At 39.8% G+C, this 26,570-nt stretch overlaps 2 protein-coding genes across 2 annotated transcripts in view; both read left to right on the forward strand.

Annotated features, from left to right (window-relative positions):
- Positions 1–26,570, forward strand: part of LOC136872036 (probable cytochrome P450 49a1) — a 334,038-nt gene that overhangs the window by 114,341 nt on the left and 193,127 nt on the right. The window lies entirely within an intron of this gene.
- Positions 1–26,570, forward strand: part of LOC137500422 (probable cytochrome P450 49a1) — an 88,926-nt gene that overhangs the window by 22,554 nt on the left and 39,802 nt on the right. The window contains exons 5-6 of the mRNA XM_068227307.1: positions 13,045–13,161; positions 22,186–22,262. Of these exons, the coding sequence (XP_068083408.1) occupies positions 13,045–13,161; positions 22,186–22,262 (194 nt within the window). The remainder of the gene's footprint in view (positions 1–13,044; positions 13,162–22,185; positions 22,263–26,570) is intronic.

Genomic DNA, 26,570 nt, shown 5'->3' on the forward strand with positions numbered 1-26,570 from the left:
TGCTGGTACCTTACCGCGTGCTTCAAGCACCAGCTCGAACACTTAAATACCTTGTAAATGCTATTATTTTTGTAGACAAGAGCGTAGGAATGTAAATAGTCGTTCCGCCCAGAACAACCTACTTTTATGTGATAATATATTGTCAGCTTAATATCATGTCAGCTTAGAACTCTGAAAATGTCTGTCATCTAAGGTTAAGTATTGCATGAAGTGCATCAAGGAATTTTCGCTGTAAGTGATACATGTGTATCAGCATTAGTAGTATAATTGGATGATTCGGCCGCCGCCTCCTCCTCCGGGCTCCCAGGGGCCCCTCCGCCTCCCGCGGGAAATTTGAAGTTTGGCGGGAAATTTGAATTTTGGCGGGAAATTTGAATTTTGGCGGGAGATTTGAATTTGTAAACAAAGCCACGTGCTTTTTGACAGCTGTTATCGACAACAACGCATCGCTAACCTCACTGCTGTTATTCTTGACGGGCCTAAACCTCAGTAGTACCAACTTAACCTAACTAGCGCGAGGTAAACAAATCCACGTGTTTTTTGACAGCCACGTGCTTTTTGACAGACAACAACGCATCGCTAACCTCACTGCTGCCATCTTGACGGGCCTAAACCTCAGTGGTACCAACTTAACCTCACAAGCGCTAGGTAAACAAAGCCACGTGCTTTTTGACAGCCACGTGCTTTTCGACATACAACAACGCATCGCTAACCTCAGTACTGCCATCTTGGCGGGCCTAAACCTTAGTGCTACCAACTTAACCTCACAAGCGCGAGATAAACAAAGCCACGTGCTTTTTTGACAGCTGTCATCCGCCATCTTTAAACTACAGAGCACCGTGCTGCCCTCTTTATCGCAGTAGCTGCAAATTCGTCACCTGTCATCGGCAGTGCTGCCATCTTGGCTGGCCTAAACCTTAGTGCTACCAACTTAACCTCACTAGCGTGAGATAAACAAATCCATGTGCAGCTGTCATCCACCATCTTTAATCTATAGAGCACAGTGCTGCCCTCTTTAGCTAGATACCTGTGGTGGCAGGCAATTCAACGTGACAACAGCCATCCTTGAGCACCGTGCTGCCCTCTATGTGGTGCGGCAAATTCTACATGCTCTTGTTTGGAAACAAACCCACGCGCTTTTTTTGACAGCCATCATCCGCCATATTTAAGCAACAGATTACAGTGCTGCCCTCTTTGTGGCGGCGGCAAATTCCACGTGCTGTTGTTTGGAAACAAAGCCACATGCTTTTTTGACAGCTGTCACCCGCCATCTTTAACCAACAGAGCACTATGCTACTATCATGCGGGAATTTCGTTAGCAGCCATCCGCCATCTTTAATGAACAGAGCACCGTGCTGCCCTCATGCGGGGCAATTTCGTTAGCTGTCATCCACCATCTTTAATGAACAGAGCACCGTGCTACCCTCATGCGGGGCAATTTCGTTAGCTGTCATCCGCCATCTTTAATGAACAATGCACCGTGCTGCCATCTTTGTGTTGGCATCTTTATTCTTTGACATGTGGTGGCGGCAAATTCTACATCCGCAATCTGAGAGCACCGTGGCGTACTCTTCGTTGTGGCGGACAATTTAAAAAGAACATGTCAAGGAATACCTTTGTTCTAAGAGAAAACAAGACTACGGTTCTGAACGGCTTGCGTAAGATAGCGATTGTTATAACCCACTTTTCCCTGCTTTGTTAAGGCATAGCTTTATCGAATACTTGAAGATTATATTACAAAATAAGTGATTAAGAATATAATCGATACAACATATGATCAGAACATTGAATGATGTGTTTGGGGTGCACCTTCGTTCTAAGAGAATCGAACCCGAGACTGCTGGGTGAGAGGCAAGCACACTAAACCAAACCGTAGGAGCCGGCAATTCTCTTTCTATATAATAATTTCGTGTGGCTATTTCTAGTCAAGTGCAGTCTAAAAATAAATCTTAGAGTTGTTGTATCAGGAAGGGTAACTGGCTAAATCCTGGTCTTTCAGCGTCAGGAAGGGTAACCGGCCGTAAAACAGATTCTTGCGATTTAAACTCTTGCGTCAGGAGGGGGCACTCGGCTGTAAAACATATTTTTAATCCCAAGAGAATCGAATCCGAGACTGCTGGGTGAGAGGCAAGCACACTAAACTAAACCGTAGGAGCCGGCAATTCTCTTTCTATATAATAATTTCGTGTGGCTATTTCTAGCCAAGTGCAGTCTAAAAATAAATCCTAGAGTTGTTGTATCAGGAAAGGTAAGAGGCTAAATCCTGGTCTTTCAGCGTCAGGAAGGGCAACCGGCCGTAAAACAGATTCTTGCTATTTAAACTCTTGCGTCAGGAGGGGGCACTCGGCTGTAACACATATTTTTAATCCCAAGAGAATCGAACCCGAGACTGCCGGGTGAGAGGCAAGCACACTAAACTAAACTGTAGGAGCCGGTAATTCTCTTTCTATATAATAATTACATGTGGCTATTTCTACCCAAGTGCAGTCTAAAAAAAATAATAAAAAATCCTAGTCTTGTTACATTGGGAAGGGTAACTGGCTAAATCCTGGTCTTTCAGCGTCAGGAAGGGCAACCGGCCGTAAAACAGATTCTTGCGTCAGGAAGGGCATCTGTCCGTAAAATAGGTTCTTACAATTTAAAATCTCATGTAAAAACAGGAGGAGAGCAGCGGCTAGCTGCTTCCTAGTGCATTTCAGGTGTTATGCCTTACGAGTAGCTATGTACTAGCACCGGATTTAGAATAAGCAGACTCTAGAACGAGAAAAAATACCTGGGATGTGTTTTTGAAGCATGCCTACACACACGCGCGCGCAAGCTGCATCCGGCTAGCCAGCTCCTACCTGGAATGCGTTTGCCTCAGCAGAGTACGAAGTCCGCTGCACGCGTACAGTTCGCATAAAAATTATTTGCAGCTTCTCGAGCTGAGCTCAAACCTTCCCGTTTAATCATAGTACAAATACATCTGCTTGTAGAACTTGTATATTTCGGTACCTCAGCGTTTCGTGTTGTTGCTAACATGTAGGGGGTACTGTGGATGTAGACTTAGCTTAGTAAAACTCACGACAATGTCGGACCTCAGTAGGTTGAAACTTGGTTTCTTCCGAACATTGCAACTTTAGTCTATTGATAAATAGTTGTTCTCTTCAATACTCATGCTATAGAAGAGGTCAATCTTATAATTTCAAACTTACAACCATGTCCGACTTCTATAGGTTGAAACTGGGTTTCTTCCGAACATCGTAACATTTAGCTAATTTTTATTGATGAACAGTTGTTCTCTTCAATCCGCATGCTGTAGGAGAGGAAACTCGCATCTATGTCCGTCCTCTATAGATTAAAACTTGGTTCCTTCTAAACATCGCAACTCTAGGCTAGCTGCCTCGCGCTTTGGTTTTTTAGCACTCTAGGATTAGAAGGTGTAGACATGGCAGAGGTTAATCTTGTAATTTCAAACTTACAACCATGTCTGACCTCTATATGTTGAAACTTAGTTTTTTCCTCAAACATTGCAATCACGTGCTAACTTTCCAAGGCTCGATCCACTGCAGAACTGTTAAATTCTGACACCTCGGCATCAACAGCAGGTTCGATCCTGGCTTAAATACTTCAGCCTGCAGAACTCAGCGTAAGACCCTCAGGAGAGCTCTTGTTGCATAAACATTTCGTTCCGACTGTACTGCAAACGTCTGCAATTCTTGATATCCGCTTGGTAACAAGGAGCATATTTACTCGCTGCAGTCTGCGTGAAGCGCTCACAGTTCTTTGTATGTGTTTATTACGTGCACATCTCCCGTCTAAGTACTGTCCGCTGTGAATATTATTCTTCAGCCTTCAGCTTAAGGTAAGCCTGAACTGTTAGTTACTGTTTGCCAAGCAACATCTACGGTAGGTAATAAACATCTACATTCATATATGTTTGTTGTTTTCGTTTAGGTACAACTAGAATATTATCATTCGAGTTACAGGCTTGAAAGTACGCATTTTATTCATCCGAGTAACTGTCTGCAGCACGTGCATTTTTAAGGTATGTTTTCGAACTTTGAGTTGTAAAGATAGCTAGGCTAGCTGATGTACCCTACACTACATTCATATATGTTTCTTCTTTTTTAGGTACGACCAGAATATTATCATTCGAGTTTCAGGCTTGAACGCACGCATTTTATTCATCCGAGTAACAGTTTGCAGCGCGAAGATTTTAAGGTATGTCTGACCTCTATACCTTGAAACTTGGTTTCTTCCGAACATCGTAACTTTAAGCTAATCGTAAATAGTTGTTCTCTTCAATCCTCATGCTATAGACGAGGTTAATCTTATAATTTCAAACTCACAGCAATGTCCGACCTCTATACGTTGAAACTGGGTTTCTTCCGAACATCGTAACTTTAGTCTATTGATAAATAGTCGTTCTCTTCAATCCTCATGCTATAGACGAGGTTAATTTTATAATTTCAAACACACATAGCTATGTCTGACCTCAACAGGCTGAAACTTGGTTTCTTCTAAAACATCGTAACTTTAATCTATTGATAAATATTTATTTTCTTTAATCTGCATGTCATAGAAGAGGTTAATCTTATAATTTCAAACTCACAGCAATGTCCGACCTCTATACGTTGAAACTTGGTTTCTTCCGAACATCGTAACTTTAAGCTAATCATAAATAGTTGTTCTCTTCAATCCTCATGCTATAGACGAGGTTAATCTTATAATTTCAAACTCACAGCCATGTCCGACCTCTATACGTTGAAACTTGGTTTCTTCCGAACATCGTAACTTTAGTCTATTGATAAATAGTCGTTCTCATCAATCCTCATGCTATAGACGAGGTTAATTTTATTTTTTCAAACACACATAGCTATGTCTGACCTCAACAGGCTGAAACTTAGTTTCTTCTAAAACATCGTTACTTTAGTCTATTGATAAATAGTTATTTTCTTTAATCTGCATGTCATAGAAGAGTATAATTTCAAATTCACAGCAATGTCCGACCTCTATACGTTGAAACTGGGTTTCTTCCGAACATCGTAACTTTAGTCTATTGATAAATAGTCGTTCTCTTCAATCCTCATGCTATAGACGAGTTTAATTTTATAATTTCAAACACACATAGCTATGTCTGACCTCAACAGGCTGAAACTTGGTTTCTTCTAAAACATCGTAACTTTAGTCTATTGATAAATAGTTATTTTCTTTAATCTGCATGTCATAGAAGAGGTTAATCTTATAATTTCAAACTCACAGCAATGTCCGACCTCTATACGTTGAAACTTGGTTTCTTCCGAACATCGTTTCTTAAAGCTAATCATAAATAGTTGTTTTCTTCAATCCTCATGCTATAGACGAGGTTAATTTCATAATTTCAAACTTACAGCCATGTCCGACCTCTATACGTTGAAACTTGGTTTTCTTCCGAACATCGTAACTTTAGTCTATTGATAAATAATTATTTTCTTTAATCTGCATGTCATAGAACAGGTTAATCTTATAATTTCAAAATCACAGCAATGTCCGACCTGTACAGGTTCAAACTTGGTTTCTTCTGAGCATAGCAACTTTAGTCTACTGATAAATAGTTGTTCTCTTCAATGTTTATGCTGTAGAAGAGGTTAACCTTATAATTTCAAACTCACAACAATGTCTGACCTGTACAGGTTCAAGCTTGGTTTCTTCCGAACATAGCAACTTTAGTCTATCGATAAATAGTTGTTCTCTTCAATCTTTCATGCTGTAGAAGAGGTTAATCTTATAATTTCAAACTCTCAGCTATGTCTGACCTCTATAGGTTGAAACTTGGTTTCTTCTGAACATAGCAACTTTAGACTATAGATCAATAGTTGTTCTCTTCAATCTTTCATGCTGTAGAAGAGGATAATCTTATAATTTCAAACTCACAGCCATGTCCGACCTCTATAGTTTGAAACTTGGTTTCTTCTGAACATCGTAACTTTAGTCTATTGATAAATAGTTATTCTCTTCAATCTTTCATGCTGTAGAAGAGGTTAATCTTATAATTTCAAACTCACAGCCATGTCCGACCTCTATACGTTGAAACTTGGTTTCTTCCGAACATCGTAACTTTAGACTATTGATAAATAGTTGTTCTCTTCAATCTTCATGCTATAGACGAGGTTAATCTTATAATTTCAAACTCACAGCTATGTCTGACCTCCATACGTTGAAACTTGGTTTCTTCCGAACATCGTAACTTTAATCTATTGATAAATAGTCATTTTCTTTAATCTGCATGTCATAGAAGAGGTTAATCATATAATATCAAACTCACAGCCATGTCTGACCTCTATACGTTGAAACTTGGTTTCTTCCGAACATAGCAACTTTAGACTATTGATCAATAGTTGTTCTCTTCAATCTTTCATGCTGTAGAAGAGGATAATCTTATAATTTAAAACTGACAGCCATGTCGACCTCTATAGGTTGAAACTTGGTTTCTTCTGAACATCGTAACTTTAGTCTATTGATAAATAGTTGTTCTTTTCAATCCTCATGCTGTAGAAGAGGTTAATCTTATAATTTCAAACTTACAGCCATGTCCGACCTCTATAGGTTGAAACTTGGTTTCTTCCGAACATCACAACTTTAGTCTAATGATAAATAGTTGTTCTCTTCAATCCTCATGCTGTAGAAGAGGTTAATCTTATAATTTCAAACTCACAGCCATGTCCGACCTCTATAGGTTGAAACTTGGTTTCTTCCGAACATCACAACTTTAGTCTAATGATAAATAGTTATTCTCTTCAGTCAGCATGCTGTAGAAGAGGTTAATCTTATAATTTCAAACTTTCAGCAATGTCTGACTTCTATGGGTTGAAACTTGGTTTCTTTCGAACATAGCAACTTTCGCCTAATCTCTATTGGTTGTTCTCTTTTCAGATGTTCCCCTGATGTGAGGAATGCAATGTAACGTTTGCAAGGCGAGATAACTCATGCGCCATATGAAATCAAAACACCCTAGCATAACATCTGCTTTATGTAAAGTTTGTAGTGTGTATTTCGCTAACGTACAGCGATACGAGGCTCACTTAGTAGAAGCACATCAGGTATCTACTTGTCCTCAGGTAATAGGAGAAAAGCGTAAAAAAGCGGATGTAGCTGTAGAAAGTACTAGTAGTAAAAAACCTAGAAAAATCATGAACTTCAAACTATTCAGTACGAGCACTGTAACACCGATGTACCATCTTCGCATTTTCAGGCACACTTACGGAGTAATGCACAAAAAATAATGCGTGTAGAAGTGGTAGTAACGCAAACATCGAGGAAATTAATTCAGCATTTAAAAGTAGGATTTCTAGTTACAGAATTCGCACCAGTCAAAAGTTTCAGAGCACTTCAAACTTTTTAAATTGTGTTCAACCGGATGTACAACACCTTCTTGCTAAATCTTTATCCAATCATAATTTATTTAAAGTTAATTTTGAACTTTTCGCCTTGTACATTAAAAGCACGGACGAATCCGAAATAACGGACATTAAATCATTTAATACGAAGAATTTTGTCATAATTCAGTCAACCAATTTTGGTGATGTACTTAGGGATGTCTCTAACATTATTTCAACTAAGAGCGAGGAATTTCAGGAAAAGGAATCAGGGTGGGCTTTAGTTGAAACAATGTATCTAGAAGTTAACATCAGTAAGTACAATCCTATGCGAGGATATTCACACATCGAGCTGCCGACATGGATTCAGCGAAAAGAAGCTGTTGTAAACATCCAACACAATGACGAAGCATGTTTTGCATGGGCGGTGATGTCGGCTTTAAATCCTGCTAAATCGAATGTAGCGAATAGAACATAATCGTATCCACAGTATTCAACGCAGCTAAATTTCGATAGTATAGAATTTCCTGTGCAGTTAAAAGATATTAAGCGCTTTGAAGAACTAAATAATATTAGCATTAATGTGTATAGTGTAGAGAAAAAGTCTGTAGTAGGCCCTCTGTATTATACATGTCATAAGAAGAATACTCATGTTAACTTACTCTATATCGAAAACAGTGAGAATAGCCACTTTTGCTGGATTAAAAATCTGAGTAGACTTGTTGGTAGTCAGTTGTCGAACAGGTGTAACAAAAAGTGGCTATGTGATGGATGCTTGCAGTATTTTAGAACTGAAGGTCAGTTAACGAAGCATTCCACGAATGACTGCAATCATGTACGTACAGAGACACCTACTACAGGCAATGATGTTTTAAAATTTACAAATTTTCACAAGCAGATGTGGGTAACTTTCGTGATTTATGCAGACTCTGAAGCCATCCTCACGCCATGCAACACATGCTTACCTAATCCTGACAACTCTTTCACTAATACTACGCACATGCATGTCCCATGTAGCTTCGCGTATTACATCAAGTGTAGTTATGATAGTACGCTTAACAAGTTAGAGCTGTATCGAGGACCTGATGCTGCTAAAGTATTTTTAGAAAGACTTGAAAGTGATGCAGTTCGTCTTGGTCGTATTCTAAATAGTAATATTCCTATGAAGCCACTCACCGAAATTCAGTTAAATGATCATGAACGTGCTACAAAGTGTAGCATTTGTGATGGGGAATTTTCCGAAAATGACCCTAAAGTTTTTGATCATGTTCATTTAACTGGTTTCTACAGATGTGCCGCTCATTATAGCTGTAATCTTAAGTACAGAGTTCCTAAATTTATCCCCGTAATTTTTCATAACTTATCTGGTTACGACTCACATTTCATCATTTCACAATTTGGAGCTTCAGATGAAAAAGTAGATATAATCCCTCAGAATAAAGAGCGGTACATTGCGTGAAGTCTGTAAAAGTAGATGCTGAGCATTCTATAAAACTGACATTCCTTGATTCGTTTCGCTTTATGGCGAGTAGCCTCGATAAACTTTCTAGTCATTTACAGCCAGAACAATTTACGGAAATTCGACGCGTTTTTCTTGAAGAAGCGCCGTTTAATTTACTTCGGCGTAAGGGTGTTTTTTGTTATGAATATCTTGACTGCTTAGAACGCCTCGAAGAATGTGCCTTACCATCGAAACAATCCTTTTTCAGCTCGCTGAATTCAGCAGATATTAGTGATGATGACTATTTGCATGCACAACATATCTGGGAGCAGTTCCACATTCAAACGCTAGGTGAATACTCCGACTTATATTTAAAGACGGATGTACTTTTGTTAGGTGATGTTTTTGAAAATTTTTGCTGTGTTTGCAAGAAAACCTACAGCCTTGACCCATGTCAGTATTTTACTGCGCCTGGTATAAGTTGGGATGCCATGTTAAAATACACGCAGGTGAATTTGGAACTGCTAACCGATATTGATATGGTGCACTTTATAAAATCATATATTCGAGGCGGTCTAAGTCAGTGCAGCGGGCAGTATTCTAAAGCAAATAATAAGTACATGCCGAGTTTCGATTCTAGTCAGGAATCTCAGTATATTGTTTATCTCGATGCTAATAATCAGTATGGGTGGGCGATGAGTCAGCATCTACCGGTGAGTGGTTTCCGCTGGCTAACGCAGTGCGAAATTGATGCTTTACAGCTGCACGCCCTAGGCGATGCAGCTGATAAAGGCTATATCCTCGAAGTTGACTTACAGTATCCTAAAGAGTTACACACTTCTCATAATGACTTACCGTTCTGCCCTGAAAATATGAAGCCTCCGTACATCGCATCAACGACGAAAATGCTAATTGCTAATTTGTGTGATAAATCTAAGTATATCATTCATTACCGAAATTTAAAACAGTGTTTGCAGCATGGTTTGAAGTTATCCAAAATTCATCGCGTACTAGAATTTAATCAGTCACCGTGGCTAAAGCCATATATCGATCTAAACAATAATTTAAGAACGAATGCGGTTAACGAGTTTGAAAATGATTTCTACAAGCTCATGAATAACAGTGTGTTTGGTAACACTATGGAAAATGTTGACAAACGCGTTGATGTAAAATTGATTACAAACTGGGAAAATATTAAGAAAAAGTATGGTGCTAACTATTTAATAAGTAAACCAAATTTCCACAGCTGCACCATCATACATGAGAATTTAGTTAATATACAGATGAATCGTGTTAAGGTTAAGTATGACAAACCTACCTACGTCGGCTTTGCAGTACTTGAATTGGCTAAAACACTCATGTATGAATTCCATTACGATTATATGATGAAGAAGTACGCGCATAATGCGCAATTGCTCTACACAGATACCGATTCGTTTATTTATCAAATCAAAACTGATGATTATTACAATGATATAAAGCTAGACTTGGGTAGGTTTGATACAAGTAACTATCCTGCAAATAATCAATATCATCTACCGCTAGTGAACAAAAAGGTTCTAGGTAAAATGAAAGATGAATATTCTGGCAATATTATCGATTCATTTGTAGGTACTAAATCCAAGTCATATTGCATAAAACTCTTAAATGAATTACAAATAAAGAGATTGAACGGGGTTAAAAAGAATGTCGTTCAGAATCAGCTAAGTTTTGAAAACTATAACAATTGCATTAAAAGTAATCCACCTGTTTTGCATAATCAAATGTCCGTCATTAGAAGCAAGAAGCACCCGTTGTACACTCATTTAATTAGTAAGGTAGCCCTTAATAATGTTGATTGCAAACGGTTTGTCATTCCAAATTCTACCAACACTCTAGCCTGGGGGCATAGTAGTATTGATCGGTACTACTTTACATAAAGCAGATGTGTGTAAACATTATGCTAGAGGTGTGTACTTTGTAATATATACGTTACGCAGTCTTACATCACAATTCACTGTACATATTGTATAAAGATTGGGAGAGGTACGCTGAGAGAGTGGTACGGCAAGTTTAAACTTGTACATACAAAAATTGCGTCGAGAATGGGAGAAGTACGCAAACATCACTAGGGTAAAATGATTCGAGATAAAACTTGTACATACAAGATGTAAATAAATAATGTAGAATTGGCATATTCTTTTATTTTAGGTAAGGTATTACCTTCCTCCCGCTCCTTATCTGCAAGATAGAGTTTCGTTTATTACTCAAAGAAGAAAAGCAAGAAAGAAGGTGATGAGCAGATTCGTAAGTATGTTATTGTCTAGCTCATGTTGAGAAGAGAATTTTTTTCTTTTTCTAAACAGTGTTTGATTGCAATGCAGTGTTCAACAGCATCGAACTGTGAATGGTAGTATGGGTACAAGTCTAAACTTGCAATACTCTTGCTTTTGCAATGCATGTTCGATAGAGATGTACCTTGACAGAGGAAGAAGAGCAGCTTAGTAAGTATGTTGAGAAGATATTTTGTTTTTCTTTCAAAACAGTGCTCGATTCTAGTTATACAATGCAGTGTTCAACAACATCGAACACTAGTATGCAGTTCAAGTTGTAATAAGTTTTGAACAGTAATATGTGTGTTCAAGTCTAAACATGCATCACCGCGGGTATGCGAGCGGATGACAGCTAACGAAATTGCCCCGCATGAGGGTATCACGGTGCTCTGTTCATTAACGGTGGCGGATGACAGCTAACGAAATTGCTGCGCATGAGGGCAGCACGGTGCTCTGTTCATTAAAGATGGCGGATGACTGCTAACGAAATTGCCCGCATGATAGTAGCATAGTGCTCTGTTGGTTAAAGATGGCGGGTGACAGCTGTCAAAAAAGCATGTGGCTTTGTTTCCAAACAACAGCACGTGGAATTTGCCGCCGCCACAAAGAGGGCAGCACTGTACCCTGTTGCTTAAAGATGGCGGATGATGGCTGTCAAAAAAAGCGCGTGGGTTTGTTTCCAAACAAGAGCATGTAGAATTTGCCGCCACCACATAGAGGGCAGCACGGTGCTCAAAGATGGCTGTTGTCACGTAGAATTGCCTGCCACCACAGGTATCTAGCTAAAGAGGGCAGCACTGTGCTCTATAGATTAAAGATGGTGGATGACAGCTGCACATGGATTTGTTCATCTCACGCTAGTGAGGTTAAGTTGGTAGCACTAAGGTTTAGGCCCGCCAAGATGGCAGCACTGCCGATGACAGGTGACGAATTTGCAGCTACTGCGATAACGAGGGCAGCACGGTGCTCTGTAGTTTAAAGATGGCGGATGACAGCTGTCAAAAAAGCACGTGGCTTTGTTTATCTCGCGCTTGTGAGGTTAAGTTTGTAGCACTAAGGTTTAGGCCCGCCAAGATGGCAGTACTGAGGTTAGCGATGCGTTGTTGTCTGTCAAAAAGCACGTGGCTTTGTTTACCTCGCGCTTGTGAGGTTAAGTTGGTACCACTGAGGTTTAGGCCCGTCAAGATGGCAACAGTGAGGTTAGCGATGCGTTGTTGTCTGTCAAAAAGCACGTGGCTGTCAAAAAACACGTGGATTTGTTTACCTCGCGCTAGTTAGGTTAAGTTGGTACTACTGAGGTTTAGGCCCGTCAAGATGGCAGCAGTGAGGTTAGCGATGCGTTGTTGTCGATGACAGCTGTCAAAAAGCACGTGGCTTTGTTTACAAATTCAAATCCCCCGCCAAAATTCAAATTTCCCGCCAAAATTCAAATTTCTCGCCAAAATTCAAATTTCTCGCCAAAATTCAAATTTCCCGCGGGAGGCGGAGGGGCCCCTGGGAGCCCGGAGGAGGAGGCGGCGGCCGAACCATCCAATTATACTACTAGCTTTTCTCTCCACATTATTGTCAATAACGGTATTTTGAGGAGCAACGACGAAATGTACCACTTTTTCAGTCGCTACTTCCTCTGGTTGGCTTTCATGATGCTGAAACCTGATGGTATTGTCTACTATATGGCATTTATAGACAGTAGGTTTGTTCGTGAAGCGATTTAGCGATCTGTAACCATGACCTTCAACTTGATTGTGTTGACTATCAAACCACATTTTCCGAATTTACTTTTAACTCTCCCTATCACTTCTGACCACTAAATTCCCTGCTTAACAATTATTAGAACAGAAGCTGGTTTCTTTCTTTCTTTCTTTCTTTCTTTCTTTCTTTCTTTCTTTCCTTCTTTCTTCCTTTATTTCTTTCTTCTCTGGGTAATTATATCCATTTTTTATTTCATTTACAGAGAAGGAAAGGAGTGGCAGGATTTGCGATCCAAATTTAATCAGACGATGATGCAGCCAAGGAGCGCCAAGTCCTATGTGGGGCCAATAGACACTGTAACTGAGGACTTAATCGACAGGTGCGTTATGTATTTTTATAATTGTGTTTCTTAACTTTAACTTTTCAGATCCATATGCAAGGAGACACATATAATGGAATATTCCAACAATATTGTAATTACGTTATGTTCTCAAATATTGTCTTTAATAACATCACTGGCTTCTGCTACTCAGTAACCACTTTGTTTTACTTCAACGATGTTGTTGATAGATCTGTAACGATGTCCCGTACAATTCTAGATACAAGCTACATTCTGAATATGAAGCGCGAAAATGCTCTTTTCCACAGCGGATTTACGGTGATAATTCCACAGATTTTTCTGGGATTTCCTAGACCTACAATTTAATACATCCAAAGTTCGTTAGTATTAAATGGTTAATCTTGTAAATGAAATCTATCAGAACCATTCCGCTGGTATAATATGAATGGGTAAATACAATAACACTCGAAGTGGCATTTGATATATTCAGAGAAAAATATATTTCTATGAGTTTTAAATTCATTGTATGAATACAATGGAAAATATAGAATGTTCAACGCTTGATAGAGAACATTGTACCAAGGAAATAAACTTCATGAGGGTAATGTTTCATTATAAATACATTCATTACTCCTTAGAGGAATTTTCATTGATCTCAATGTTCAGCTACCAAAGAGATTAAGCTCGAACGTTACTTTTTTATTATAGGAGGCAGTAATATGAAATCGGGTCACCTACCAGAAAATATAGTAGAAAATTTCGTACCTCGAAAGTAATCATTGAATAAATAATTTATTTGGCATTAAACAACGGGCTCAAAAGTCCTCGTCATAATGCATTAATGTGTACGGATACAGATATTCATATAAACTAGACGAGGTTAGTAATAACAATATAAGTATATACACCTCAAAATATCTTACATCCCAATGGATATATTTCTGTATCAATATGCATGTATGCTCTTTAAAGAATCTACAAAATTATACTCAAGTATATTGACAGATATGAGAGTAACAACAAATTAATTATAATATTGTACTGTATATTTTAAGAAAATGTCTATTGTTAAAGATGTCGTCCTTGTCGTCAGTTATACATAGCGCTTTTATATAACTCGATATGCATCATGTTTAAGCAAATACGATGGAAGACATTAACCCTTCTGAAGTTATAGAAACCTAGGAATTAACACTCGATTTTAGTGTAGACCGCTCCAGTCCTATTCAATGCACTCGGCAATGGAGTACCATGCATTTACCAAACACCATTTATAAAGATGACGTTTCAAAATATTCAATGGGGCTCACGGTGCTCCTGACCTAATTTATTATATACCGTACGGTTATACTTAACACCATATGATATTTCGGAGTTTTCTTTAACCTACATCACAGCATCAGCACCGGTTTTCTAAAGAAATGAAACAGTAAATCCCATCCTGAGAAATTTGGCGGGCTGTCGACATAACCACATCTGTACCTAGTCACTTCCATCGCTCGATGCAAACCGAAGTCTACGAATCGACCATAGGGCCACAGTCAATTCCCAGCGCTATAAAGACACGTGGCAGTAAATTAAGAGTGCCATTAATTCAACACACATGGCCATGATATCGAATAAATTTATCTTTGTTAATGATAATGCCCACCCCCAGACTGCCAAATCAGTGAAGAATATGATTCAGAGTTTTAGGTGGGAAACTCTTCAACTAAACCCCTACAGTTCAGATCTCTCCCCCTGAGATTTTCACATCTCCACTCCTCGGTCCCAGAAACAACTAGGAAGCAAAAACGAGGTGGGAAGGGCACAGTCCGCCACGTAGAGCTTGACAGAAATATTTACCGGTGTTTTTCAGAAGATAAAATTATATATACACTATACATTTTTATACTGCAACTAATTTCTTACATACATACATACACATATCCTTAATGCCAGTTGTATGCCATCAAATTTTCTTTCAATTCACTACTTCAAAACTAAAGTTGTCAAATCTTGTCAAAGACTGTTTAATATTGCTGAAGGTTTTACAAAATTTGAAAAGATTTGGGAAGATTTGATAGCATTTTGTTTTAACATGGAGCAAAGGCAAACGGTACTTGTAGTTCTTGGACTAGTAGTGAAATGCGCATTAAACTCTCATTTTTATGGGGAAGATATTAATGTGTGTACCTTAAACATAATATTTTTGCAATGTATACTGTCATAACACCGTTTGCAGAGATTATGTTATATTCTGTAGCATTTACTAACATTGTACAAATGTGATAGCTGTAGAACGGATATTCAAATTTTATTACATGAAAACATATTAAGAATTCCATAATAATAATAATAATAATAATAATAATAATAATAATAATAATAATAATAATAATAATAATAATAGTACCGGGAGGTACACCTCAACGCCGCGCATTCAAAACTAGTGCCTAAATGAACTCCTCTATTGGTGAAACAGTGAAACTTGAACTACACCAACTTGGAAATTTACTCAGAAGATGTCACCACAGAAATAAGATGTAATTTTTTTACTGTGAAGTTTCCTGAACTGACTGTATTTGTACTAGTTTTGTTTGCTATCCCTCAAGAAGTTTGGACATTCATCCACAGGTGACACTATTAAAAACTATGATCATGCACACTGGCGCGGGGTATAAGAAGTTATAAATCAAAGAATTTTTGTATTCATAAGTTTTTTTACTGATTGATGTTCATTTACTTTGGGGTAGGCAATATTACCTTTTTATTTCCGCCAGTTTTGAATCTAGCCAATCCCAAATTTCTGTAATTAATTTTCCACTTATCAGCGGCCTCTTCTTCGACTCCGAGTGTAACGTTGATAGTGACCAATAAAAATGAGAGGGTATGGCTGGTTTCGTCTTGAATGCTCTCGTACCTTCCCTGATGGTTTATAAACTGCGGCTTTTCACGTCTCTTAGCCACTTGATCGTCATCTAATTGAGTGTGTGTGTGTCAAAGCAGGAGGCGGGCGGCCTCTTTCATCGATCAGCAGTACATCAAAAAGGTAATGGCCACATAACATCTTTCTTTCTTGCTAACTCCGCAGTTTAACACGAGGGAAAGGTCCGAATCATTAACTATGTAACCTACTTTTCCTAAAAATGTAACTTTCTGTCGGCTAATGTAAACACTTCATAAAATCTTTAACTGTAAATCGGGGATAGAGAGTGATGTACCCTCTCGAGCTCCCCTTCATCTTGGTTTGAGGTGACGGCGTTTCATAACTGTTTTCCATTCTGTAATTGGTTAATGTAATTCCTATACGAGTCACCTCAGTAGTTTGGGAATAGCTCCTGTTTCGTCGGCCTAGTGCCCTTCACGTTTCAAGTGTTCATATCTAGGAGTGCAATTGCCTCCATTCATTTTGTGCTCGGGCCAGTTATTTAACCGTTATTCTTTTTCCATGAAGGCCCAGTAGGCTGGGTATTAAATACCCCTGTATAATCATTTTCCAATTGTAAGTGTTGCCTTGAAAGGCCAGAAATTGTAAGTTGATGTTGCCTTGAGTAGGGTTGGAAAACTGAGAGCCTGTTAGCTCTTTTTCAAGGTTTTTTGTAAGATCAATGAATGCCTCTTGAAGGCTAGATGTTGTAATATTGGGAGCAAGTGCTCTTTGAATTGGGGGATTTCTGCCCTTGTACAAATTTGTTCTCTTTTTTAAATTTGAGCTAGTAGCTCAGGAAATTGTAAAACTAGGGGCTTAAAGCCCAAGGTGTTAAGGTCCCGAATCTTGGACTTTTTCCCAATCTTGTTCAATGGTTGCTACTTGTACCTGCAATATTGTCATGAAAATCTTGTCGTGTGTGAAGTTCTGAAAACATAACGTCCAGTTTAAGTTTTAAGTTCAATTCTTGACATTGTAGTTAGACCAATTCACCCCAACAGCTTCTTCCACCTCTGCGTTCCACAAAAAAACCGGAACAACAACAACAACAACAATAATAATAATAATAATAATAATAATAATAATAATAATAATAATAATAATAATAATATTGGCGTAGGGATGTGGCGAACCCATCGCCCAGTGGTAAACCACTGCAATCAGCCACCCGAGTATTGGCGGGAAAACCATAACTATTCGGGTAAGGAGGAAATGCCTGCCCGCAGCCGGAGAACATCTTGAGGCCCTCCAGGGCTAACAACCTTGGTTGTATGTAGAATGAGCAATTTGCTCCAAGCTAAGCTAAAGCTTCTCAAGCATGATGGTAAAACAAAGACATGAAGTTAATACCTCAGGTGGCAACTTTTCAAAGAAATCCATCGTCGCCGACAAGCGACGCATGCATCCCGTTCGGATTCTGGGGGGGATGCAACATCATGCTAAAGACGAGTCGGAGCGTCTTGGAAATCCTGAACAGTCACGAAAGCTGAAACCCATATCTAAGACTTTTTTGGCAACGTTCAACATAAACAGTTTAATACAAACTGGTAAGATGAAACAGCTGACCAATGCCCTCCACGAAAATAAAATCGCAGTAATGGCTCTGCAAGAAACTCGCTTCACTAACGAAGATACGTTTGAGTCTGAAGGGTATCGGTTCTTCAAGAGCAGATCCCATAAGAGAGTAATGAAAAACACCCCTATCTTCGGTACAGCTTTTGCTGTCAACACCAGAATTCTTAAGTCAGTCTCAAATTTTGAAGCTGTTAATGATAGGTTATGCCTACTATCCCTGCGTTGTGCAAATAAAACATATACGCTAGTCAATGCACATGCTCCAACTAATGAACAAAACAAAAAAGACCTGGAAGGCACAGATAGATTCTGGAACATCCTGGATGCCAGATTAGCGAAAATCCCAAAGCACCACGTCAAGATCATATTGGGTGATTTTAATGCACAGGTAGGACGTGAACGGAAGCACAGGAAAGTTGTTGGGCTCTACCCAGCACACAAAAGAACCAACAAGAATGGAGAACGCCTCGTTGAACTATGTGATAACCACAACCTCCAACTGATGTCAACACACTTTCGTCACTTACCAAGAAAACAGATGACATGGAGATGCCCAAACAAAACAATAGGAGAATTCCAAATAGACCATGTTGCTATATCTCGAAGATACAGTCCGGAAATCATGAACGTTACCGTAAAAAAGGGAATAAACATAGACTCAGACCACTATGTATCAGTAATCAAGTTTCGGCCAATCCCTCTCAACAAAAATAAGAACGAACCTACCATAATTCGCTTTGACACAAAAAAGCTCAGAGAAAGAGAGAATGAATTCAAAGAACTTGCCCAACCAGTGGAAAAAGACTTCAACAGCACAAGAAAGCAGATGATACAAGCTGCAAAAGGAGTGGCGGAAATCAAGAAGAGGAAGAAGCACACGTGGTGGAACGATAACTGCGAGAAGACCTTAGGGGATCGTCTGAATGCCTGGAAAAAGTATTACACCTCGAAAAAAGAAGAAGATTGGAAGATGTACAAAACACAACAAGCACAAACAGCAAAAATAATACGCAGTGAGAAACGCAAGTATGAAAAGGAACTACTGGACAAGATTGAGCAAGACTTTCATAGAGGTGAGACCCGTGAATACTTCAGAAATTTTAATAAGAAGGTACAAGGATACAAGGCACCTTCCCTTTGCTTTCTAAAGAAAGATAGAACTCTTGCAACATCAAATGAAGAAAACTGCAAAATCTTAGCTAAGTATTTTAACGACCTTCTAAACTGTGAAAAACCAGCCAACCCCATCAAAACAAACAAACCAGTGATCCAAAACCTGCCATCTTCTCCACCAAATCGCGATGAAATCAAACGCCACATAAAGAGACTGAAAATTAACAAGGCTCCTGGTGAAGACTCCATGATTGCAGAACTGTGGAAACATGCCCCGGAAGAAGCAATTGACATCCTACACCAAACCATTGTAGATATATGGGAAAAAGAACAACTACCAGAGGACTGGAAGCTAGCCTTGATCCATCCTTTACACAAGAAAGGAAATATAAGAGATGTGAACAATTACCGTGGAATTTCTCTTCTGCCAGTAGCCTACAAAATCCTGTCACTATCCATCCTTGAAAGACTAGAACAGCAAATTGAGCACAAACTCGGGGAATACCAAGCAGGTTTCCGGAAAGGCCGATCAAGTGCAGAACAAATACTTAACCTAAAAACCATAATACGATACCATATGCTGAGAGGTCGAACCTATGTATCTACATTTGTAGACTTCAGGAAAGCATACGACTCCATCGACCGTGATGTGTTGCTTAATATCCTTGCAGAAATGGGAGTCGATGAGAAACTGCTGGCGATAATAAGGGCAACACTAACTAATACCAAATCCAAAGTAAAATTCCAAGGATGTCTCTCTGAACCCTTTGAGATCAAGACAGGCGTTCGACAGGGAGATGGGCTGTCACCTCTTTTGTTCAACTGCGTACTTGAGAAGGTAATACAGGAGTGGCGAAAGACGTTAAAAGAAAGAAACCTTTACAAACCCGTAAGGATTGGGACAAAGAAAAATGGAGTGGAAATAGATTGCTTAGCGTTCGCTGATGATATAGCCCTTATGGCAGAAAATTTCGAAAGTGCAACAGAACAGATCAATGTGTTGAAGGAAGTAGCAGAACAAACAGGTTTACAAATTTCCTTTCAAAAGACAGAAGTAATGTCAAATATCAAAGATGATACGGCACAACTAAACACCAAATATGGAATGATAAACCGTGTTAGTAAATTTAAATACCTTGGGGAATTGATTCAGCAAAATGGACTTGACAAAGAGGCCATAGCAGCAAGAATCAAGAAAATGGAAGTCACTTTCCAAACCACCCGCAACATTTACAACAAAAAGTGCTTTTCCCTGAACACAAAAATTCGTCACTACAACACTGTCATCAAACCAGTATCACTGTATGCATCTGAATGCCTTATCCTGTCCGAGAAATGTTTGCTTGCGGATTTAGAGAGGAAAGAAAGAAAGATCTTACACACCATACTTGGTCCAAACTACAAAAATGGCATCTACATTAGAAAATCCAGGCAAGAAATATACTCTAAGATAGAGAAGATCACGGACACAATGCGTAAAGGCAGAGTTCGCTTCTACGGTCATATACGACGGATGATCGACTCTCGATGGACGAAACGTATCTTCAGTATATTTGACGCAAAACCAAAAACGGCAATGCCATGGTACGTTAATGTCAAGAAAGATCTTAAAGAACTGGGCCTACAAGCAGAAGATGCACAAGACCGAAATCTTTTCAGAGCAGCCATCAAGACTTTTGGGACTTTCCGGGACGAAAAACGGGCAACTGGTGCTAAATGGACAGAAGAACGTCGTGCTAAACACAGTGAGCTAATGAAGACGATGTGGATCAAGCGAAAGACGAACAAATGCCAGAATGTAAAGTGAGGCTTATCGTGGTCCCTAGTTGGCCGATTAGCGAAGTTGAATGAATAATAATAATAATAATAATAATAATAATAATAATAATAATAATAATAATAATAATAATAATAATAATAATAATAATAATATCCTCCACCACAATAAAACGCAGTTACCTACCCATGGTAGATACCGCCCACCCTCATCGGAGGGTCTGCCTTACGAGGACTGCACTCGGCTAGAAATACCCACAGGAAATTTTTATAATAATAATAATAATAATAATAATAATAATAATAATAATAATAATAATAATAATAATAATAATATGCGAAGATCGTAAAAATCTGTCATTGGTGACAGTGTTTACTTATAGATTACCGTAGGGGTAGCTCCATGGCTAAATGGTTAGCGTGCTGGACTTTAGTCACTGGGGTCCCGGGTTCGATTCCCGGCAGGTTCGGGAATTTTAACCATCATTGGTTAATTTCGGTGGCACGGGGGCTGGGTGTATTTGTCGTCTTCATCATCATTTAATCCTCATCATGACGTGCAGGTCGCCTACGGTTGTCAAATCAAAAGACCTGCATCTGGCGAGCCGAACTTGTCCTCGGACACTCCCGGCTCTAGAAGCCATACGCCATTTCATTTTCACCCTAGAGGTAAAACCATAAAATCTGTCCACTTCCTTGAGATATTTCTCTTGTAATCTCTTCGTACGCTGCCGTTTTATTCATTTTATTCTACGAAGTACACTGAATGTAGACAGGGATGTGCCTCATACTTAGCAATTAACACACACTCAACATCCCTTGGTCATGAAGACGAAGCCATTTTGGTTATTTCGATTCCCGTCCCGGCAATCCTAGCTTGCCTAGCAGCATTTCGCGCACCGTTAATGATCAAATTCCATTGGTCAATACTGTCAAATACTTAGCAGTTCTTTGATCCAATAGAACATGTTCTAATTCACTTTCAAGACTTCTGAAGTCCTCTCAAGACTTGTCAAGTATTGCAAGCGATTAGACAAATAAGCTTGTGAAGTACTGAAATTTATTGTGAACTCTTGAATTAGACAAAAATGTTAGCGTATACAACAGACTTAAGTAAAAATGTATTATTATTAATTATATACAGTCGTATCAGCGCACACTTTTTTAAACATAACCGATTTTCGGACACTAAGGTCCACCATCAGTGTTAAAATTTAAATTTAATTCACATGAGTGTTTCGTCAAAATGAGTTTAAAATGTAGCCCTGTTTACATCAACTGTAAAATAAGAAAAAAGGAAAAAACAAGTGTAAATGTGTGAAAATAATACATATAAACTTATAATGTTGTTGTAAAAGGTATGGACATACCATAGGAAGGGCTGGCTTTTCCTCGTGCTCAGGCTGTATATAATTAATAATAATAATAATAATAATAATATTAATAATAATAATAATAACTACATCAGCACTGTTAATAAGAAATGGCTTTGATATTTTATAATTATTAAGTAAAAATACTCAATTTTAAAATACATGCTGAAAAACACTTCCTTTTCCTGAAGAAATTCAGGGCTGCAAGCCTGCTAATGAACCACCGTTCAATTGTATAGTATTTTTCTCTCCACATCTGTAAATCATATTATAAACTGATACTTACGACAATATAAATGCTGTGGTCTTTTGCAGAATGCGAGAGCTGAAAAATGAGAACGCTGAACTGCCTCCTGACTTCATCAATTACCTCTTTCGCTGGGCTCTTGAGTGTAAGTTCATTTAATACAATACAGTCGTAACAGCATGTTGGCACGTTGGAAATTTATATGATAGATCTTGGTTATTTATTGGGATTGTTCAACAAAAATATAGACAGGTGTCATCATCATCATCATCATCATCATCATCATCATCTGTTTACCCTCCAGGTTCGACTTTTCCCTCGGACTCAGCGAGGGATCCCACCTCTACCGCATCAAGGGCAGTGTCCTGGAGCTTCAGACTCTTGGTTAGGGGATACAACTGGGGAGTATGACCAGTACCTCACCCAGGCGGCCTCACCTGCTATGGTGAACAGGGGCCTTGTAGGGGGATGGGAAGATTGAAAGAGATAGGCAAGGATGAGGGAAGGAAGCGGCCGTGGCCTTAAGTTAGGTACCATCCCGGCATTCGCCTGGAGGTGAAGTGGGAAACCACGGAAAACCACTTCGAGGATGGCTGAGGTGGGAATCGAACCCACCTCTACTCAGTTGACCTCTCGAGGCTGAGTGGACCCCGTTCCATCCCTCGTACCACTTTTCAAATTTCGTGGCAGAGCCGGGAATCGAACCCGGACCTCCGGGGGTGGCAGCTAATCACGCTAACCACTACACCACAGAGGTGGCTAGACAGGTGTCTCGAACATTAAAATGTGTACATTGGTCCGCCTAAACAATATCATAACAACAGCGTAGTGAATCATTGTCAGGAGGTAATCACCCTCACTGATCAGGCATCTGTCCAACGCCGAACATCAACCTGTGGGTGGCGGTGGTAGAATAACGTCCACGGTGTCCCTTGTCTGTCGTAAAGCAACTAAAAGGGGCGGCGTATGACACCCACACCGGGACTATGGGACTACTTGATTGGGACAACTATGCATAAGGGATTGGAATAATGTATCAAGAAAATTGGTCAATACATTTCAAAGTTCTTTGAAAAAAGAAAAGGCTTGGTGAACAAATAATAGGGAATACGCCACCTAGGCGATATCCCTGAATGCAGATCATTGACTGATTCATTGATTGACTGAATCATGAATGAATGAATGAATTGATTGATTGATTGATTGATTGATTGATTGATTGATTGATTGATTGATTGATTGATTGATTGATTGATTGATTGATTGATTGATTGATTGATTGATTGATTGATTGATTGATTGATTGATTGATTGATTGATTGATTGATTGATTGATTGATTGATTACAGCGGCTTTTAACTTAGGAGGTGGGTTGACGACCACCGTGCTGGCATTCCTCTACTTACTTGTCTCATAATCCTCACTTCCATCTCTAGGTCAAGTATTGTTCTTTTCCGACTTTGGCGGTACTATGTTTGCGAGGCCTAAAGAGTCTTTCATTTTCACGCCCTTCGTGGTTCTTGTCTTTCTTTGGCCAATACCTTCAGTTTTCGAAGTTACGGGCAATTTCCATTTCTTCCCTCTAATTGTTTTTAATAGAGTGCCCAGTTCCTCTTAAAACATTAATCACCACCTCCATCAATAGTGAATTCACATCTCTATTACCCCCTGACAGGGGAACGCTGGATTCTTGTTGAAAATCTTCCGCAGCATCAGAAGGCCCTTGATCGTTTCGAAAACACATATCCTTTAGGCCCTTCATCAACAGACTAAAGGCGGAAAATTCTCAAGAGGAGAGGTTTTGGAATTCAGGTGGCTTATTTATTTATTTATTTATTTATTTATTTATTTATTCATTTATTTATTTATTTATTTATTTATTTATTTATTTATTTATTTATTTATTTATTTATTTTTGTCCAGAATATCTATTTTACATACTTAAATACAGATATCTATGTAAATATACAAACTACATTACTATTTGGAATGTGAGGACCAAAATTCAGCAGTCTTGATGGCATTATCATTGGTAGACATTAGATAGTTCATGTTGCCACTTTCAGGCAGGTTATTGCAGATTAAACGATGTTGTGGGTACTGTAAATCACCACAATCGCAACGCTAGTCTTCAGTGATGTGCCCCATTTCTTCGGATTCACCTTGCATCGGGACACTCCAGTTCTCAGCCTATTTAACGTCTTCCATGTATCATACGGCAAATGATAGCCCTCCGCAGGTATCTCATTAACATTCTCCCATGCTCTTCAGATACCGAATCTCGCTACAGTTGGAGTCGACGTTTACTTCTTTCTTTCTTCTTTTCACAAGTTGTTTTACGTCACACCGACACGGATAGGTCTTATGGCGACGACGGGACAGGAAAGGGCTAGGAGTGGGAAGGAAGCGGCCATGGCCTTAATCAAGGTACAGCCCCAGCATTTGCCTGGTGTGAAAATTGAAAACCGCAGAATACCATCTTCAAGGCTGCTGACAGTTGGGTTCGAACCCATTATCTTCCGAATACTGGATACTGGTCACACTTAAGCGACTGCAGCTATCGAGCTTGGTCGACGTTTGCCAGGTGATAATGTAATTGCCACCATTGAATGCAAGAAGCACTTTATTGATGTTACTAGGGCAGATCAAAAAATAAGTTGCACTTTCCAGTTATGGCCATTTATTACACGACCTATACAACAGCAACACGAATATAACGACATACACTGTGACGTCACTTTTCCACATAGTTTCCAAGAGGCCCCAAACATTTCTGCGAACGCACAACCAACTTGTCGATGCCGGATTCATAGAAATTTCCTCCAGCGTTCAGCAACCACTCGGAGACAGCGGCCTTCACCTCTTCATCGGTCTGGAAACGTCGACCACCGAGTTCCGTTTTGAGCTTACCGAACAGATGAAAGTCACATGGCACTAGGTCGGGACTGTAGGGTGGATGTTGCCAGACCTCCCACTTGAAACGCTGCAGCAGTTCTCTCATTTGGCGGGCCATGTTAGGTGTTGCGTTTTCGTGTAACAAAATCACACCGGTGCTCAATTTCACCCGGCGCTTCTCTTTAATCGGTTTACGCAACCGGTGCAACGTTTGACAATACGACGCTGCGTTGATCGTCGTTCCTTTCGGCATGAATTCCACGTGCAGCAAACCCTCCATGTCACAGAACACTGTCGCCATAACCTTACCGTTGTGATGATGAGGGGTGCACCCATTCCATATAAGTTCTCTTCGTTTCGGGGGTGAAGTGGTGGACCCACATTTCGTCGCATGTGATGATTCGCGGCAGAAATCCGTTGCCGTCTGCGGCATAGCGTTGCAAAAATGCCAAGGAGGATTGGAAACGTTGTCCCTTGTGCTCATCGGTGAGAAGACGTGGGAACCATCTTTGACATAGCTTAGGATATCCATGGTCCTCGTGAACAATGGCGAACACACTGCCATACGACATGTTCAGCTGCGTCGCGATTTCTCTCAGTTTAATGTTCCGGTTCTGTTTAATGATCTCATTCACGCTGTTGACCTTTGCACGGGTCCTGGACGTTACGGGCCTGCCTTCGCGATGGTTGTCCACGATATCCTCGCGTCCGGCTTCGAATTGCTGACACCACTACACGATACCTTGCAGGGAAATGCCCCGCCCCCCTTACACAGCACTAATTTCACGATGAATGTCCGTAAAATTCTTCCTTTTGGCCCATAGGAATCGGATTGTCGCACACACCTCATATTTGGAGTGAACGTCCAGTTGACGCGCCATTGCATTTGGCCGCTATTCGCACAATACCAGACGAGATACCTCAGCGATCTGCCTAACAGACCACCTACGTAGCCTTGGAAGCTCTTGTTTGGGTCTGTGCAGGGGATGTGTTGGATCAGATTTCGGCTTCTACTTCTTCTTCTCAATTTCCGCAGCTATACTTCTCTGAATATCTGGTGGCTCTATTGCCTTGATTTGATATATTTTACGAACAGCAGTTGGCCTCAGACATTCTGTCACAATGGGTCCAGTACCATTCAGAGTTACATCAATCTGTCTAACATGTGCAGAGTTCCGCCAGACTGGTGCCGCACATTCTGCTGATGAGAAGCACAATGCCATGGCAGATGTACGGTGGGTGATCGGTAAGATCCCAGCTAAAGCAGCGTCGATAGTACATAGTTGCGTTATCAGCAAATTGACCAATGTTATCGTGGAATGGTGGTGGTGGTGGTGGTGGTGGTGGAGATGATTCTTGCTTTAAGAGGAAATTGAACTAGGCGACCATCCTCTATTAACAGTAATTAGTGGGGAAAAAAGTGGTCCGGCACTTCGAAAAATGAAGGTATCGGCCAAAGAAAGGCAAGAGCCACGAGGGGTGTGAAAACGAAAGATTCCATAGGCCTCAAATGTTCTAATATTGTCGGGGTCGGAAAAGGACGAGAATTGACCACGGG

The sequence above is a fragment of the Anabrus simplex genome, chromosome 4 (genome assembly GCF_040414725.1).
Source record: "Anabrus simplex isolate iqAnaSimp1 chromosome 4, ASM4041472v1, whole genome shotgun sequence".
Taxonomy (NCBI): domain Eukaryota; kingdom Metazoa; phylum Arthropoda; class Insecta; order Orthoptera; family Tettigoniidae; genus Anabrus; species Anabrus simplex.